The sequence below is a fragment of the Coregonus clupeaformis genome, chromosome 31 (genome assembly GCF_020615455.1).
Source record: "Coregonus clupeaformis isolate EN_2021a chromosome 31, ASM2061545v1, whole genome shotgun sequence".
Lineage (NCBI taxonomy): Eukaryota > Metazoa > Chordata > Actinopteri > Salmoniformes > Salmonidae > Coregonus > Coregonus clupeaformis.
Genome location: NC_059222.1, coordinates 23,544,543 through 23,561,218, shown reverse-complemented (window position 1 = coordinate 23,561,218; position 16,676 = coordinate 23,544,543). Strand labels below are relative to the sequence as shown.

Here is a 16,676-nt window from a genome sequence, read left to right as displayed (position 1 = left end):
CATAGGTTGTAATATGGCTTTTTGATTTGACCCACGCACCGCTACTGGGACGAACTATCACCTGACTGACTGACTTTTATTTAACCAGGTATGTCATTGAGAACACATTCCCTTTTACAATTACATTTACATTTTCGTCATTTAGCTTCTTTTTTTGGGGGTGGGGTAAGGGGGGGTAGAAGGATTACTTTATCCTATCCCAGGTATTCCTTAAAGAGGTGGGGTTTCAAGTGTCTCCGGAAGGTGGTGAGTGACTCCAATGTTCTGGCGTCTTGAGGGAGCTTGTTCCACCATTGGGGTGCCAGAGCAGCGAACAGTTTTGACTGGGCTGAGCGGGAACTGTGCTTCCGCAGAGGTAGGGGAGCCAGCAGGCCAGAGGTGGATGAACGCAATGCCCTCGTTTGGGTGTAGGGACTGATCAGAGCCTGAAGGTACGGAGGTGCCGTTCCCCTCACAACTCCGTAGGCAAGCACCATGGTCTTGTAGCAGATGCGAGCTTCAACTGGAAGCCAGTGGAGTGTGCAGAGGAGTGGGGTGACGTGAGAGAACTTGGGAAGGTTGAACACCAGACGGGCTGCTGCGTTCTGGATGAGTTGTAGGGGCTTAATGGCACAGGCAGGGAGCCCAGCCAACAGCGAGTTGCAGTAATCCAGACGGGAGATGACAAGTGCCTGGATTAGGACCTGTGCCGCTTCCTGTGTAAGGCAGGGTCGTACTCTGCGAATGTTGTAGAGCATGAACCTACAGGATCGGGTCACCGCCTTGATGTTAGCGGGGAACGACAGGGTGTTGTCCAGGGTCACGCCAAGGCTCTTTGCACTCTGGGAGGAGGACACAACGGAGTTGTCAACCGTGATGGCGAGATCATGGAACGGGCAGTCCTTCCCCGGGAGGAAGAGCAGCTCCATCTTGCCGAGGTTCAGCTTGAGGTGGTGATCCGTCATCCACACTGATATGTCTGCCAGACATGCAGAGATGTTATTTGCCACCTGGTTATCAGAAGGGGGAAAGGAGAAGATGAATTGTGTGTCGTCTGCATAGCAATGATAGGAGAGGCCATGTGAGGATATGACAGAGCCAAGTGACTTGGTGTATAGTGAGAATAGGAGAGGGCCTAGAACTGAGCCCTGGGGGACACCAGTGGTGAGAGCACGTGGTGCGGAGACAGATTCTCGCCACGCCACCTGGTAGGAGCGACCTGTCAGGTAGGACGCAATCCAAGAGTGAGCCGCGCCGGAGATGCCCAGCTCGGAGAGGGTGGAGAGGAGGATCTGATGGTTCACAGTATCAAAGGCAGCAGATAGGTCTAGAAGGACGAGAACAGAGGAGAGAGTTAGCTTTAGCAGTGTGGAGAGCCTCCGTGACACAGAGAAGAGCAGTCTCAGTTGAATGACCAGTCTTGAAACCTGACTGGTTTGGATCAAGAAGGTCATTCTGAGAGAGATAGCAAGAGAGTTGGCTAAAGACGGCATGCTCAAGAGTTTTGGAGAGAAAATAAAGAAGGGATACTGGTTCTGTAGTTGTTGACATCGGAGGGATCGAGTGTAGGTTTTTTGAGAAGGGGTGCAACTCTCGCTCTCTTGAAGACGGAAGGGACATAGCCAGCGGTCAAGGATGAGTTGATGAGCGAGGTGAGGTAAGGGAGAAGGTCTCCGGAAATGGTCTGGAGAAGAGAGGAGGGGATAGGGTCAAGCGGGCAGGTTGTTGGGCGGCCGGCCGTCACAAGTCGCAAGATTTCATCTGGAGAGAGAGGGGAGAAAGAAGTCAAAGCATAGGGTAGGGCAGTGTGAGCAGGACCAGCGGTGTCATTTGACTTAACAAACGAGGATCGGATGTCGTCAACCTCCTTTTCAAAATGGTTGATGAAGTCATCCACAGAGAGGGGGGGGGGGAGATTCAGCAGGGAGGAGAAGGTGGCAAAGAGCTTCCTAGGGTTAGAGGCAGATGCTTGGAATTTAGAGTGGTAGAAAGTGGCTTTAGCAGCAGAAACAGAGGAAGAAAATGTAGAGAGGAGGGAGTGAAAATATGCCAGGTCCGCAGGGAGTCTAGTTTTCCTCCATTTCCGCTCGGCTGCCCGGAGACCTCTTCTGTGAGCTCGCAATGAGTCGTCAAGCCACGGAGCAGGAGGGGAGGACCGAGCTGGCCGGGAGGATAGGGGACATAGAGAGTCAAAGGCTGCAGAAAGGGAGGAGAGGAGGGTTGAGGAGGCAGAATCAGGAGATTGGAGGGAGAAGGATTGAGCAGAGGGAAGAGATGATAGGATGGAAGAGGAGAGAGTAGCAGGAGAGAGAGAGCGAAGGTTGCGACGACGCATTACCATCTGAGTAGGGGCAGAGTGAGTAGTGTTGGAGGAGAGCGAGAGAGAAAAGTATACAAAGTAGTGGTCGGAGACTTGGAGGGGAGTTGCAGTGAGATTAGTAGAAGAACAGCATCTAGTAAAGATGAGGTCAAGCGTATTGCCTGCCTTGTGAGTAGGGGGGGACGGTGAGAGGGTGAGGTCAAAAGAGGAGAGGAGTGGAAAGAAGGAGGCAAAGGTAGACGTAGGGAGGTTAAAGTCACCCAGAACTGTGAGGGGTGAGCCATCCTCAGGAAAGGAACTTATCAAGGCGTCAAGCTCATTGATGAACTCTACAAGGGAACCTGGAGGGCGATAAATGATAAGGATGTTAAGCTTGAATGGGCTAGTGACTGTGACAGCATGGAATTCAAATGAGGAGATAGACAGATGGGTCAGGGGAGAAAGAGAGAATGTGCACTTGGGAGAGATGAGGATTCCTGTGCCACCACCCCGCTGACCAGATGCTCTCGGGGTATGCAAGAACACATGGTCAGACGAGGAAAGAGCAGTAGGAGTAGCAGTGTTTTCTGTGGTAATCCATGTTTCCGTCAGCGCCAAGAAGTCGAGGGACTGGAGGGTAGCATAGGCTGAGATGAACTCTGCCTTGTTGGCCGCAGAACGGCAATTCCAGAGGCTGCCGGAGCCCTGGAACTCCACGTGGGTCGTGCATGCAGGGACCACCAGGTTAGAGTGGCAGCAGCCACGCGGTGTGAGGCGTTTGTATAGCCTGTGTGGAGAGGAGAGAACAGGGATAGACAGACACATAGTTGACAGGCTACAGAAAATGGCTACAATAATGCAAAGGAGACCTGACTGACTGAACGATGGAGTCAGTGGCTTTTGTTCTCAGAACTTTATTCATCCTTCATTTTGTTGGATAGCTTTTTGTTCATCTTCACTGTCTTATCCCATCACCAACATATAGCAATGCAACAGACATGTAAATTGTTAGAGAAGTCACAGTGGGAATCCACTAAGTTATTTTGCCCATGTCATCACTTCTTAACGAGGCATCATTCTCTAACGAGAGTGTGATATGTCACTCAGAGATGATCTGTCCAATTGTAGCACAGCTAAGCAGTTTAATCAGCTCCCTTAGGAGTGCCTGTGCTGCAGTTTGGAGACACACAGACCCTGGATCATGCCTCCCACTATAATATTGTTTGCTCATAACCACAGATCTAGGATCAGATTACCCTACTCTCAATCCTAACCAGATCCTAACCTTAATCATTGGGGTTATGAAAAACATCTGACCCCGTATCAGCGGTTACGAGTAACTTCTACTAATTCCACCTCACTCCATAACACTAGCTCTGGAGGCACAGAGAGGCTAGATTATATAAAATATAGAGAGGAGAGGAGAGAAGTTGTGCATCTTTTCCATTACATGAGTGTCAGTGTGACTCATGGCCAAAAGTGACAAGTAGTTCTGTACTCACATCACTATAGAGACACTTCACAGTAAGGCTGTAAGGAGCTCTGTCAAGGTCAGTCATTCATTGTACATCAGACACAGCCTTGACTTGTCAAAATAAATGGAAGTCATACACGCACACTATAGTCTTCTCTAAATCCTAAAGTATGTCACCTTTTAAGAGAAACATGCTACGAATCTACGATGAATCCCGCACGCACACACACATGACGGATCTGTTACCACATAATCAGAATGATCCTGTTCATCTTCAAGTGAATACTGATTCATGGTCTGTGTTGCGTTCCGTATCATTTTTTAACACCTGTCCTATTATTACAGACCTCTCCTCAATAATAGAGATATTACTGTAGTAATACTGACCCTTGACAGGTTCTGTAACTTCATCCACCCCCAGCTGTCAGTAGCAAAACATGAGGATTAAAGATACAGCCCTTGTCTTGGTTTGGCTTCCACAAGACAGGAAGGAAGACAGAAAGAGAGGAAGTAAGATCATGATTTAAAAACCCAGTCTCCATCTGCTTCCCTAATCAAATAATGATGTGTGCAGTGGTGAAGCCATGTTATCCCTCCCCTCATCCCCTGTTCTCCTATTCCCCCTAAACCCCTACATCTGGAGATCTGGAGCGGAGGTTGCCAGATTGGAGAACATATCAAACTGCCGACCCAGCTTTTACAGGCCCTGTATAATTCTCTTTAATCACCAACACTCACCACAGTTGGTTCTACTACTTCACTTCGGCTTCACACAGGGTTTGTTTACACTTTAGTTTACAGGGCCCTTCCTTGCTTCTCTCATATTATCGCGCTCTCTCCCTCTCGCCTTCTCTGTCTCGCTATCTCTCTCTCCCCTCACACTCCCTCCTGTTCCTATTCCCATCAGTTCCTACAATTCTGACAACATCATGTAGCGTTACATAGTAGGCTCTTTAAATGGATTGAATATATATAATAAGGAGAGCTAGCTAACAGAGAGGGGAAATAAGTAGCCTAGCCATGCTTTTCGATTAGGTTTTCCGCTGTTTTGGGATAGTTTTGACGTCTAGGCAGCTTACAAGCGAAGATGTGAAAGTGATAAGAGAATAAGGTCCCTATTCAACAGTATGTATGTTGGTTACTGCTGCCATTGTTGTATTATTCAGAAGGATTATTAAAAATCCAACTTGGCCTCCTTCTTGTGTCTCACTTCCTTGCTGCTCTGTGTCAGTTGCCAGATTGGGTAGCCTCGCTCACTTTCCCTGACACACTACAACAAAGAGTGTAAGAATAAGACGTTTTACGTTTTATTAGTCGTACGGGATACACATGGTAAATACCGTCCAACAAAATGCTTACTTGCAGGTTCCCTCTCAACAATGCAACGTCAATAAGAAATAATGTAAGATAAGAATACGAACATAAAGTAAATGGCTCATTAGAATAGAATAAACATTTGAGCATAAGTATAATACAGGAAGGCGCAATTTTATAGTCCAATATTTAAGTGTTTTGGGGAACAGGGGGGATCTGAAGCTGGAGACTCTTATCTCCCTCACTAACTTTAAGCATCAGTTGTCAGAGCACCTTACCGATCACTGCACCTGTACACAGCCCATCTGAAATTAGCCCACCCAACTACCTCATCCCTATATTGTTATTTATTTTGCTCTTTTGCACCCCAGTATCTCTATTTGCACATAATCTCTTGCACATCTAGCATTCCAGTGTTAATACTAATTGTAATTATTTTGCACTATAGCCTATTTATTGCCTTACCTCCATAACTTGCTACATTTGCACACACTGTATATATATTTTCTGTTGTATTTTTTGACTTTATGTTTTTTTACCCCATATGTAACTCTGTGTTGTTGTTTTTATCGCACTGCTTTGTTTTATCTTGGCCAGGTCGCAGTTGTAAATGAGAACTTGTTCTCAACTGGCTTACCTGGTTAATTAAAGGTGAAATAAAAAAAATAAAAAATATATGTGATGAGTCAAAAGAGCTCGTGCAAAAAGGGTCAATGCAGATAGTCCAATTGCTATTGGTTAACTATTTAACTAACTATTTGGTAGTCTTAGCGTGGTGGATGTTTCGTTAACTACCCTCACCACCTGGTTTGCCATGGTTCCAGACATCGGTACCGCTTGCCGTGTGGTAGCAGAGAGAACAGTCTATGACTAGGGTGGCTGGAGTCTTTGACAATTTTTAGGGCCTTCCTCTGACACCGCCTGGTATAGAGGTCTAGGATGACAGGGAGCTCGGCCCCAGTGACGTACTCGGCAGTACACACTACCCTCTGTAGCGCCTTGTGGTCGGATGCCAAGCAGTTGCCATACCTAGTGGTGATACAGCCAGTCAAGATGCTCTCAATGGTGCAGCTGTATAACTTTTTGAGGATCTGAGGGCCCATGCTGAATCTTTTCAGCCTCCTGAGGGGGAAGAGGCGTTGTCGTGCCTTCTTCACAACTGTGTTGGTGTGTGTGGACCATGATAATTCCTTAGTGATGTGGACACCAAGGAACTTGAAGCTCTTGGCCTGCTCCACTCCAGCCCATTCGATGTGGATGGTGGCGTGCTCGGCCCCTCCATTTCCTGTAGTCCACGATCAGCTCCTTTGTCTTGCAGACATTGAGGGAGAGGTTGTTGTCCTGGCACCAGGTCACTGACCTCCTCCCTATAGGCTGTCTCATCGTTGTCGGTGATCAGGCCAACCACCATCGTGTTGTCAGCAACCTTAATGATGGTGTTGGAGAAGTGTGTGATCACGCAGTCGTGGGTCAGCAGGGAGTACAGGAGGGGACTAAGCACGCACCCCTGATGGGCCCCTGTGTTGAGGGTCAGCGTGGTGGATGTTTCATTGCCTACCCTCACCACCTGGGGGCGGCCCATCAGGAAGTCCAGGATTCAGTTGCAGAGGGAGTTGTTCAGTCCCTGGGTCCTGAGCTTAGTGATGAGCTTGGAGGGCACTTTGGTGTTGAACACTGAGCTATAGTCAATGAACGAGTCAGCCTATAGGGAGGAGGTAAGTGAACTGGCATTGTGGTGTCATGACAACAACCTCCCCCTCATCGTCAGCAAAACTAAGGAGTTGATTGTTGACTTTAGGAAGCAGAGGAGGGAACATGCCCCGATCCACATCAACAGGACTGCAGTAGAGAGAGTCAAAAGTTCCTCGGTGTCCACATCATTGAGGACTTGTCATGGACCAACAACACCAATACTCTTGTGAAGAGGGTGCAACAGCGTCTCTACTTTCTAAGGAGGCTGAAGAAATTCGTCATGCCACCCCCGGTCCACTCCAAATACGACTGCTGCACCATTGAGAGCGTCCTGACCGGTTGCGTCACGGCCTGGTACGGGAATTGCTCCATCCATGACCGCAAGACCCTCCAGCATGTGGTGCAGATGGCCCAGTACATCACTAGGACCGTGCTCCCACCCATCCAGGACATCTACATGAAGCAGTGCCTGAGGAAGGCACGCAGCATCATCAAGGACCCCACACAGCCACGAGCTGTTCTCTCCCTTACCGTTGGGCAGATGGTATTGGAGCATGAGATCTGATACAAACAGGCTCAGAGACAGTTTCTATCTACAAGCCATCAGAGTGCTGAACACTTAAACTGAACTGAGCACCTGCTCTGATTCTCCGCACCTTAGCACACAGGCACTCACTCATGCACACACCCACACAGACATACACACATATACAATGAGTGTACAAAACATTAGGAACACCTTCCTGATATTGAGTTGCACCACCTTTTATCCTTAGAACAGCCTCAATTCGTTGAGGCATGGACTCTACAAGGTGTCGAAAGCGTTCCAAAGAGATGCTGGCCCATGTTGACTCCAATGCTTCCCACAGTTTTGTCAAGTTAGCTGGATGTCCTTTGGGTGGTGGACCATTCTTGATACACACGGGAAACTGTTGAGCGTGAATAATCCAGCAGCGTTGCAGTTCTTGACACACTCAAACCACTTAAATCTTTTGAAAGTGTGGAACTGTGGGAAGCATTGGAGTCAACATAGGCCAGCATCCCTGTGGAACGCTTCGACACCTTGTAGGGTCCATGCCTCAATGAATTGAGGCTGTTCTGAGGGCAAAAGGGGGTGCAACTCAATATTAGGAAGATGTACCTAATGTTTTGTACACTCAGTGTATTACTCTACCAAGAACAGGCTCTACTAGTAGCTAAAAGGAATAGGTCAAGTAAATCAAGTCACTCTACCAAGAAAAGCAGGAAGTTCTCAAAATAAACTATTGTCACGCTTGACTTAATCCCGGTTTAACAGGGAAACAGAGTGAACATTGGGTCTACTACAGCAGTCAGCAGGATTACCACATTCCACTGGCTTCATTAACAGCCTAAAATGGCCGACAGACGGAGACTTGGCTGCTAGCCAATCACAAAAGGTAAAACTACGTCAAAGAATGCTCCCTCCTTGTCCATTTTTGCCCAAAACAACAGAATGAGGCCACAGGTGACCAGCCTGTGACTGCTAAGCTTCAGTTGATCTCACAGGGAAGCTGCTAAGGTCCCACATATGGACGTCAATGGCATAACAAAAACCATACAGTGGATTTACTGGGTTGTAATAACCTCTGTTTGCTTAAGAGAAACAGGTAGAAATCTTTAAACTAGAAATTACCTCAAAATATATTAGGGAGACTACCTTGAGTCACCACACACTAATGCATTACCATGCTGTGTGGTCACCTCTAAAAACAGCTGCAATTAAAGCTCCAATGTTGTGTGTCACCGAAACATTCTGAGTTGTTATTGTTTGTGGTTCTGGTATGGGAACACAGTGGGGGACATTAACCTCGTAGCATTAGCGGAGGCAACCGGTTGCTATGGAGCTCTGCGGCTCCAGTGAGTGAGAAAGGGGCAGTGGGTGTTTTAGTTGTGTAGTGACTCCACGTAGGGAATATACTGGTCTAAGATCTGTCTGTCGTTGTCATGCCATACATATGTCAGAGGAGTTGCCTAAAGTACATACAGATCTCCAAAATGGAACGCCTAACAATAACAACAGGATGCACTGTGGATATTGTTTTTTTAGAGGATTGAAGGATGTAGGAAATAAAGACTAATCATGTCTATAGACAAAGCTATGGCTTAAACATTTGAAGACAGCCAAAATGTTGCATTTGAGTTTGCTAAAGAACTACCCAGTAATTCACACTGGCATGTCTTGAGGGTCTTAACAGGTAGTGTTTCTGTAGGCTATTTGGGTACTTTCCCTGAAATCCTCTTAGACTTTGCTCCCTCTGAGTAAATCCATGAGCTGTTTGATATGACTGTAAGGAATTGCTGTTAAATGGCTTTTTGGAAGTGAGTGCACTGCTGTGGAGCGATTTATAAATCAAATACATTTCACACTAATAATTACTGACACCCTAAATTGCCTAAATGATCTATCGGCAGTAAGACTTTTACAACATTAGATTTGACCGAGAAATTATGAAACAGTTAGAGGCAGTAGACATAATATAATAATATTCCCTGCTTTCCTACGGAGTTGTGTAATTAAACTAAGGCCTCCAGTAAAGATGATGACTGTCAGTTGACAATATTCAGTAAATGTTTTTTGGAGTGGAGCTTATTCCTGAGTGGTATGTCACTGATTAGCAATTTATGATGGAACATGCACTTTTAATCACTAGCTTTCATTATTGTATGTGCTTTGTTTCTGAACTTGGGACACTTTCAACCGACATCTAGGCTACATCAAATATAATTCAAAATGCCATCCAGCACAAGAAGAGATATTGTATTATAAATTGAGCCAGTCTAGTGTGCGAATGGAGTTCTAGTTTGTGAACAGTCTCAAGAGTTGAACTCAACATTCACCAAATGACACAGTACCTTTACTGTTAAGACAATTGGGCTGATGTTTGTGTACAGTACATGTGCATGCAGTGTGTGTGTATCATTTGGGGCGGCAGGTAGCTTAGTGGTTAAGAGCGTTGTGCCAGTAACCGGAAGGTCGCTGGTTCTAATCACCGAGCCGACTAGGTGAAAAATCTGTCGATGTGCCCTTGAGCAAGGCACTTAACCCTAATTGCTCCAGTAATTCGCTCTGGATAAGAGCGTCTGCTAAATGACTAAAATGTATCTGTATGCATTGCATATATACAGTATGTGTGTTGCATATCGTGACAGTAAGATCATTCCCTTGAGAACACAATAAACCCTCTGAAGGGCCTACAGTATAGCAGCCATTGAAACCACAACAACATCTCCATGGTGATGGTCGTTGTTCCCAGTCTACGTGCCTCAGAAGGACTCAGACCTCATTACCAAGCTGAAGGTCACCAGTCCAGACAACAACCAGTGATATTTGACTCCCATTATATTTAATCCTAGTATGTCCAGGAAAAAATGACAGGATTGAATAACAGGCTTACTATATGATGGATGTCATGGAAGAAACAATGAAAAAGGTGTGGCGTAGTCACACTTTGTTCATTTTTATAATGACAATTATAATATATAATAACATGTCAATAGCAATATGTCACCATTGTCACCAAACCATCTTTGGGTCATTGAAAATGGCTATATAAAACCCAGGTATTATTATTACCATTACCAAACCACATAATCAAATCAGGACATAAGACTGTCACAGTCAGTCCAATTCACTCAGAAAGAATACACTCAGCAGTCACCATTCTATGGCACCACACTTCTATTACAGACAGCCTAATCATGCATGAAAACTCCCCTTACTCATCATCAATGGTGTTGAAGGCTGCGTCCCAAATGGCACCCTATTCCCTTTATAGTACACAACTTATGACTAGAGCCATATGGTTATTAGTGCACTATATATCTGGGACAAATACAATGATGTATTTCCTGGGCCATTACCTATTCTGCATATTATTGAGTATTCATCCGACAGGTCCTGGTCCAGAGAGGGCAGAGAGAGAGGGATGTTATTTGAAGGTTGTGTCTCTGTCTCTGAAACTCCCAAACGTCACCGCTCTGAGAAGTGCACTGTTGCATATGAATAACCTCATAGCAGCTCACATAGAAAACACAATGCACCGGGTAGGAGGGAGCTCCTCAATGAAGGACTAATGTGAATGTACTGACAGACTGTGTAGTTCATAGGACTGTCTTGTCTGTCACGTCAACTTGTATTAGAAGATACTGTACATCTCAATCTCACTGTGTTATACAGCAGTATGCACCACATGCATTATCTTATTCATTCCTCATTCACCTCTCTCTTGTTGTTTATATAATGTATATAATAACATACACTGAACAAAAATATAAATGCAACAATTTCAAAGAGTTTACTGAGTTACAGTTCATTTAAGGAAATCAGTCATTTGAAATAAATTCATTAGTCTCTAATCTATGGATTTCACATGACTGGGAATACAGATATGCCTCCCGAGTGGCGCAGCGGTCTAAGGCATTGCATCGCAGTGCTGAGGCGCCACTACAGCCTCGGGTTCGATCCCAGGCTGTGTCATTACCGGCCATGACCAGGAGCCCCATAGGGCGGTGCACAATTGGCCCAGCGTCGTTAGGGTTGGGGGAGGATTTGGCCGGGAGGATCTCCTTGGCTCATCGCGCTCTAGCGACTCCTTGTGGTGGGCCCGGTGCCTACAAGCTGACTTCGGTCGTCAGTTGAACGTTGTTTCCTCCGACACGTTGGTGCGGCTGGCATCCGGGTTAATCGAGCAGTGTGTTAAGAAGCAGCTCGGCTAAGCGGATCATGTTTCAGAGGACGCATGACTCGACCTTCGCCTCGCCCAAGCCAGTTGGGGAGTTGCAGCTATGAGACAAGATGGTAACTACCAATTGTGGAGAAAATATAGGGCCGTCTTTTAGAAATCCAGTCAGTATCTGGTGTGACCACCATTTGCCTCATTCAGTGCGACACATCTCCTTTGCATAGAGTTGATCAGGCTGTTGATTGTGGCCTGTGGAACGTTGTCCCACTCCTCTTCAATGGCTATGCAAAGTTGCTGGATATTGGCGGGAACTGGAACACGTTGTCGATCCAGAGCATCCCAAACATGCACAATGGGTGACATGTCTGGTGAGTATGCAGGCCATGGCAGAAAAGGGACATTTTCAGCTTTCAGGAATTGTGTACAGATCCTTGCGACATGGGCCCTTGCATTATCATTCTGAAACATAAGGTGATGGCGGCGGATGAATGGCACTACAATGAGCCTCAGGATCTCGTCACGGTATCTCAGTGCATTCAAATTGCCATTGATAAAATGCAATTGTGTTCGTTGTCCGTAGCTTATGCCTGCCCATACCATAACCCTTCCGCTACCAGGGGACTCTGTTCCCAATGTTGACATCAGTAAACCACTCACCCACACGACGCCATCTGCCCAGTACAGTTGAAACTGGGATTCATCTGTGAAGAGCACACTTGAAGGTGAGCATTTGCCCACTGAACTGCAGGGTGGTCAAGACCCTGGTGAGGACGACGAGCACACAGATGAGCTTCCCTGAGACTGACAGTTTGTGCAGAAATTATTTAGTTCTGCAAACCCACAGCTTCATCAGCTGTCCAGGTGGCTGGTCTCAGACAATCCTGCAGGTGAAGAAGCCGGATGCGGAGGTCCTGGACTGGCGTGGTTATAGGTGGTCTGCGGTTGTGAGGCCGGTTTGACGTACAGACAAATTCTCTACGACATTGGCGGCGGCTTACGGTAGAGGAGAAATGCTTACTAACAGGGATGTAAACAAATTTGTGCATAACATTTTAGAGAAATAAGCTTTCTGTGTGTATGGAACATTTCTGGGATCTTTTATTTCGATTCATAAAACATGGGACCAACACTTTACATGTTGAGTTTATATTTTGGTTCAGTGTTTTATGATAGTCAATGCAACATAATGTCTAACAAAGGCACATGATTCTAGTACGTCCTGTGAAAGCTTCATGTTCCATTTTGACCCCTATCCATTTGTACAGTGATACATTTCCTTAGTGGCTGTGATTTCAGTGACTGAACGTATTTCTTAATTTCTTAATTTGGTTATTTTTCTGGATTATGTGTAAATTGTTTTATTTTGTTGGAGCTAGAAGCACAAGCATTTCGCTGCACCTGCGATAACATCTGCAAATCTGTGTACGCTGCCAATAAACTTTGATTCAATTTTTATGACCAACAACAATCAATGCGAACAGCATGATCACGCATGCAGTAGAGCATGCAAAATAGGGCTGGGAATTGCCAGGGACCTCACAATACGATATTATCACGATACCTAGGTGCCGATACGATATGTATTGCGATTCTCACGATTCTATATGTATTGCGATTCGATACTGTGATTTTATTGCCATATGTTTGCTGCAGAGAGACAAGATAGAGCCATGAGAAAACACGTTTTTATCAGTCATGGAAATAAAAGTGCTGAAAACAAATTAGCTCCCTATTTAAAAAGAATATGGAGAACAAGCTATGAAGGAAAAACACTTCATAGCTTGCGATATTGCGACATTGTCAAAACGATACGATACGATATATCGTCCAAAAGAATATCCCGATATGTAACTATCCATTTTTTCCCCATCACTAATGCAATGCATGCAATATTTAACAACACCATCAACTATGGATATAATGTACAAGAGTACTTCCCCACACACTGTGAGAGCACATCTTATCAATGTATTATCATTCAGCTTTGTTCTATGGGAGGCTGTCACTGTCTTTCATCTGGTTATTGTCAGGCACAGCGATATACTGTTAAGGGCAGCCATATTTGTCATAAAGAGTATAATGGTTATTATCATAGAAATATAATCTAATAGAGTGATTCTATTTCTATGGCCATTTGAGGGCCGTGTTTAAAGTACTACATGTTTTCTCTCTATGGACTCTCATTTTTCCCCCATACACTGCAACGATACATAGTTTAGCTAGTAGGTAATAATTACACTTTATCAATGGTCAAATCAAGGACAGGCATACCATACAAAAATATAAGTAATCCCATATGCTTGAGATTCCACTGTTTGATATTTCTGACATCAGGTGAATACAGTTTCCCACCTCACAGCAATGAGTCTCACACATCCACACCCTATTGGGCTCTCATCTGTCTGTACCTATTGTCTCTCCCAGATAGATAATCATTCTCACACCTACACTTCACTTCTAGACCAATACATACAACATACAAGGAGTAAGTGGAACACGTCCATAGATGAGCCATAGAATCCAAACCCTCATCCCTTCACCATAGATGAACCACAGAGTCGCAACCCTTATCCTATCACCATATAGTCAAAACCCTCATCCATTTACTCTGACCCCCTTTCACCATCAGCATCACCCCAGCCCTCTGTCCTTACCTTCCCCACTGAGCTCCAGGCCCTCCAGGGACATGACAGAGTCCTCCTCCTCCTCCAGGGAGAGCCTTCCAAACAGGCTGCCAGCCATGTAGTACACACACACCACGACCTACGCACAAACACCCAGCGACGACTCACACACCCACAACTGAGAAGCTCCTCTCCTCCTCTTTATCCTTCCCTCCTACAGAGCGCCTCTCTCTCTCATCTCTCTCTCGCTCTCTCTCTCTCTTCTCCTCTCAATACCTGCAGCTCCTGAGAGCTGCCAAGGCTGATTGAGCCTCTCCCTCTGAATGGAAGCCTCTCAGAGGAGAGAAGGAGGGGGGGAGATAGAGAAGGTAAGGGGGGGTAGAAGGGGTAGAGTGATGGTTCTCTAGAGAGACAACATGAAGGAGGTGTGATGCTTGGAAAGGGGGGAAGTGATATTCTACTACCGGCCACTAGTGTGTGTGTGTGTGTGTGTGTGTGTTTAGTGACATCACCACGGTTCACCACACATTGGCTGTGTCCTAATTAGAGGTGTTCATGGGTCCACCCGAGACCCTACCTGGGACTCGAGCCATCCAGGTCCAAAACTATTTTCCTTTGGGTCAGGGTCGGGTCCTGTTTGTTTGTCATCAGGTCTCAGGTGTATGTAACTACAGCTAATAGACCCGAATGGACCCGACCACGGCTCTGCATAGCCTATAACATACACTGAACAAAAATATAAACGCAACATGTAAAGTGTTGGTCCCATGTTTCATGAGCTGAAAAAAAAGATCCCCGAAATGTTCCATACGCACAAAAAGCTTATTTCTCAAAAACATATTGCACACATTTGTTTACATCCCTGCCAGTGAGCATTCCACCTTTGCCAAGATAATCCATTTACCTGGCAGGTGTGGCATATCCAGAAGCTGATAAAACTGCATGATCATTACACAGGTTCACCTTGTGCTGGGGACAATAAAAGGCCACACTAAAATGTGCAGTTTTGTCAAACAACACAATGCCACAGATGTCTTATGTTTGAAGGGAGCATGCAATTGGCATGCTGACAGCAGGAATGTCCACCAGAGCTGTTGCCAGAGAATTGAATGTTCATTTCTCTACCATAAGCTGCCTCCAATGTCATTTTAGAAAATTTGGAAGTTTGCTGATGTCAATGTTGTGAACAGGGTGCCCCATGGCAGTGGCGACCCGTCATTCAGGGCAGGTGGGGCAGAGCTAATAATATATATATATATACACAGTATATGTATTTATTTTGTTGTTGCCTGTTTTGCATGTTATTTTGGCATTAATACGTGTCACATATCAGTTTGCAAACAATGTAAAAAAAAAAAAGAAAGAAGAATTGAGTTAATAAAGCCGCATACAAACATGATCTCTTTTTTGCATTCTTGAGTAAGGCAGCTCCAAAATGTAGGTGTTTCAGCCTAGCTCAGTGCTTTCTGTGGTGGTGGGGCAGCCAGTGGAAAATACAGAGCGTAGGGGTTGGTAATGTTCTCTAGTTGTGCCGTGATTGGCTCAGTGTTCTGTCATTCATGGGGACACTACGTCACCGTAAAATCTACAGGCAGAGCTAGAAAGTTCAAGCCCCTTTGGGTGTTGCCATAGATTTACAGTAGAAGTGCCCGTCCAACAAGGCTCATGGTCATTGGCCACAGATAAAATGACGTCAAATCACGATTTATCTACCATAGTTTTGATTGTACTGATCATGTCAACATCATACTTTCAAAATCTTAGCTAGCAAGCTAGACAAGCAGTCATCATCATGAATCACGTTGACAATCTACTGGCAAATCCTTTTCAATCCTTGTCATATGAAAATAAATTAGAGATAAAACATCTCGCCGCTCATCGGCCATTGGACATAAACATTATACAAGTCGGAAATCGCAAATTCAACAATGAGTGGTTTGGAAGGAATCAGTGGCTAACTGCAAGCATCTCAAAGCAATCACTATTTTGCTTCCCCTGCCTGTTATTCAGTGGCAAGGGTGTGTGGTCCAAGTCTGGGTTTAAGGATTTAAAATATCTGTCTGAAAGGGTCTCAAAACATGAGACTTGTGCATCAGATATAGACAACACTGTTAAACTCGGATTACTGGGGAAATCAAACGTTGTGGCTCAGCTAGACACCGCATATAGACAAGCCATCGACCTTCACAACCAACAAACGGAGGAGAATAGGTTCGTGCTTGCCAGAATTATAGCATGCATTCAATTATCCAGCAATTGTGAGACAGCACTGCGGGGCCTGTTTGTACAACTGTTCTGACTTGGTAGTGCACATGTAGCCTATAGCCTGCTTTAGAGAAATGTCATCATCGAATATTGTAAGAGCTTTCATTGCCTGCTTATATGCCCCCTTTATTTATCCTACGGTTCTGACTTGGTGTACAGGGAGAATACTGTAAGAACGGGCAGTATTCTGCATTATGTCGCTGTCCATTTTAAAAGTGCTGAACGAATAGGCGGCATATAGACTACATCCGTCTCAGCTCGCTCATGTCTTCATCGAAATTACGGCTTGCCTCTTAACCGCTTATCATCATATATGCCATAATTTG

General features: G+C 45.3%; 1 protein-coding gene across 1 annotated transcript in view; it reads right to left on the bottom strand.

Annotated features, from left to right (window-relative positions):
* The window catches only part of LOC121547239 (MAGUK p55 subfamily member 2-like), a 55,321-nt gene extending 41,059 nt beyond the window's left edge, over positions 1 to 14,262 (bottom strand). Inside the window, exon 1 of the mRNA XM_041858406.2 lies at positions 14,116 to 14,262. Within this exon, the coding sequence (XP_041714340.1) occupies positions 14,116 to 14,203 (88 nt within the window). The 5' untranslated portion in view covers positions 14,204 to 14,262. The remainder of the gene's footprint in view (positions 1 to 14,115) is intronic.
* Positions 14,263 to 16,676: the final 2,414 nt, after the last annotated feature.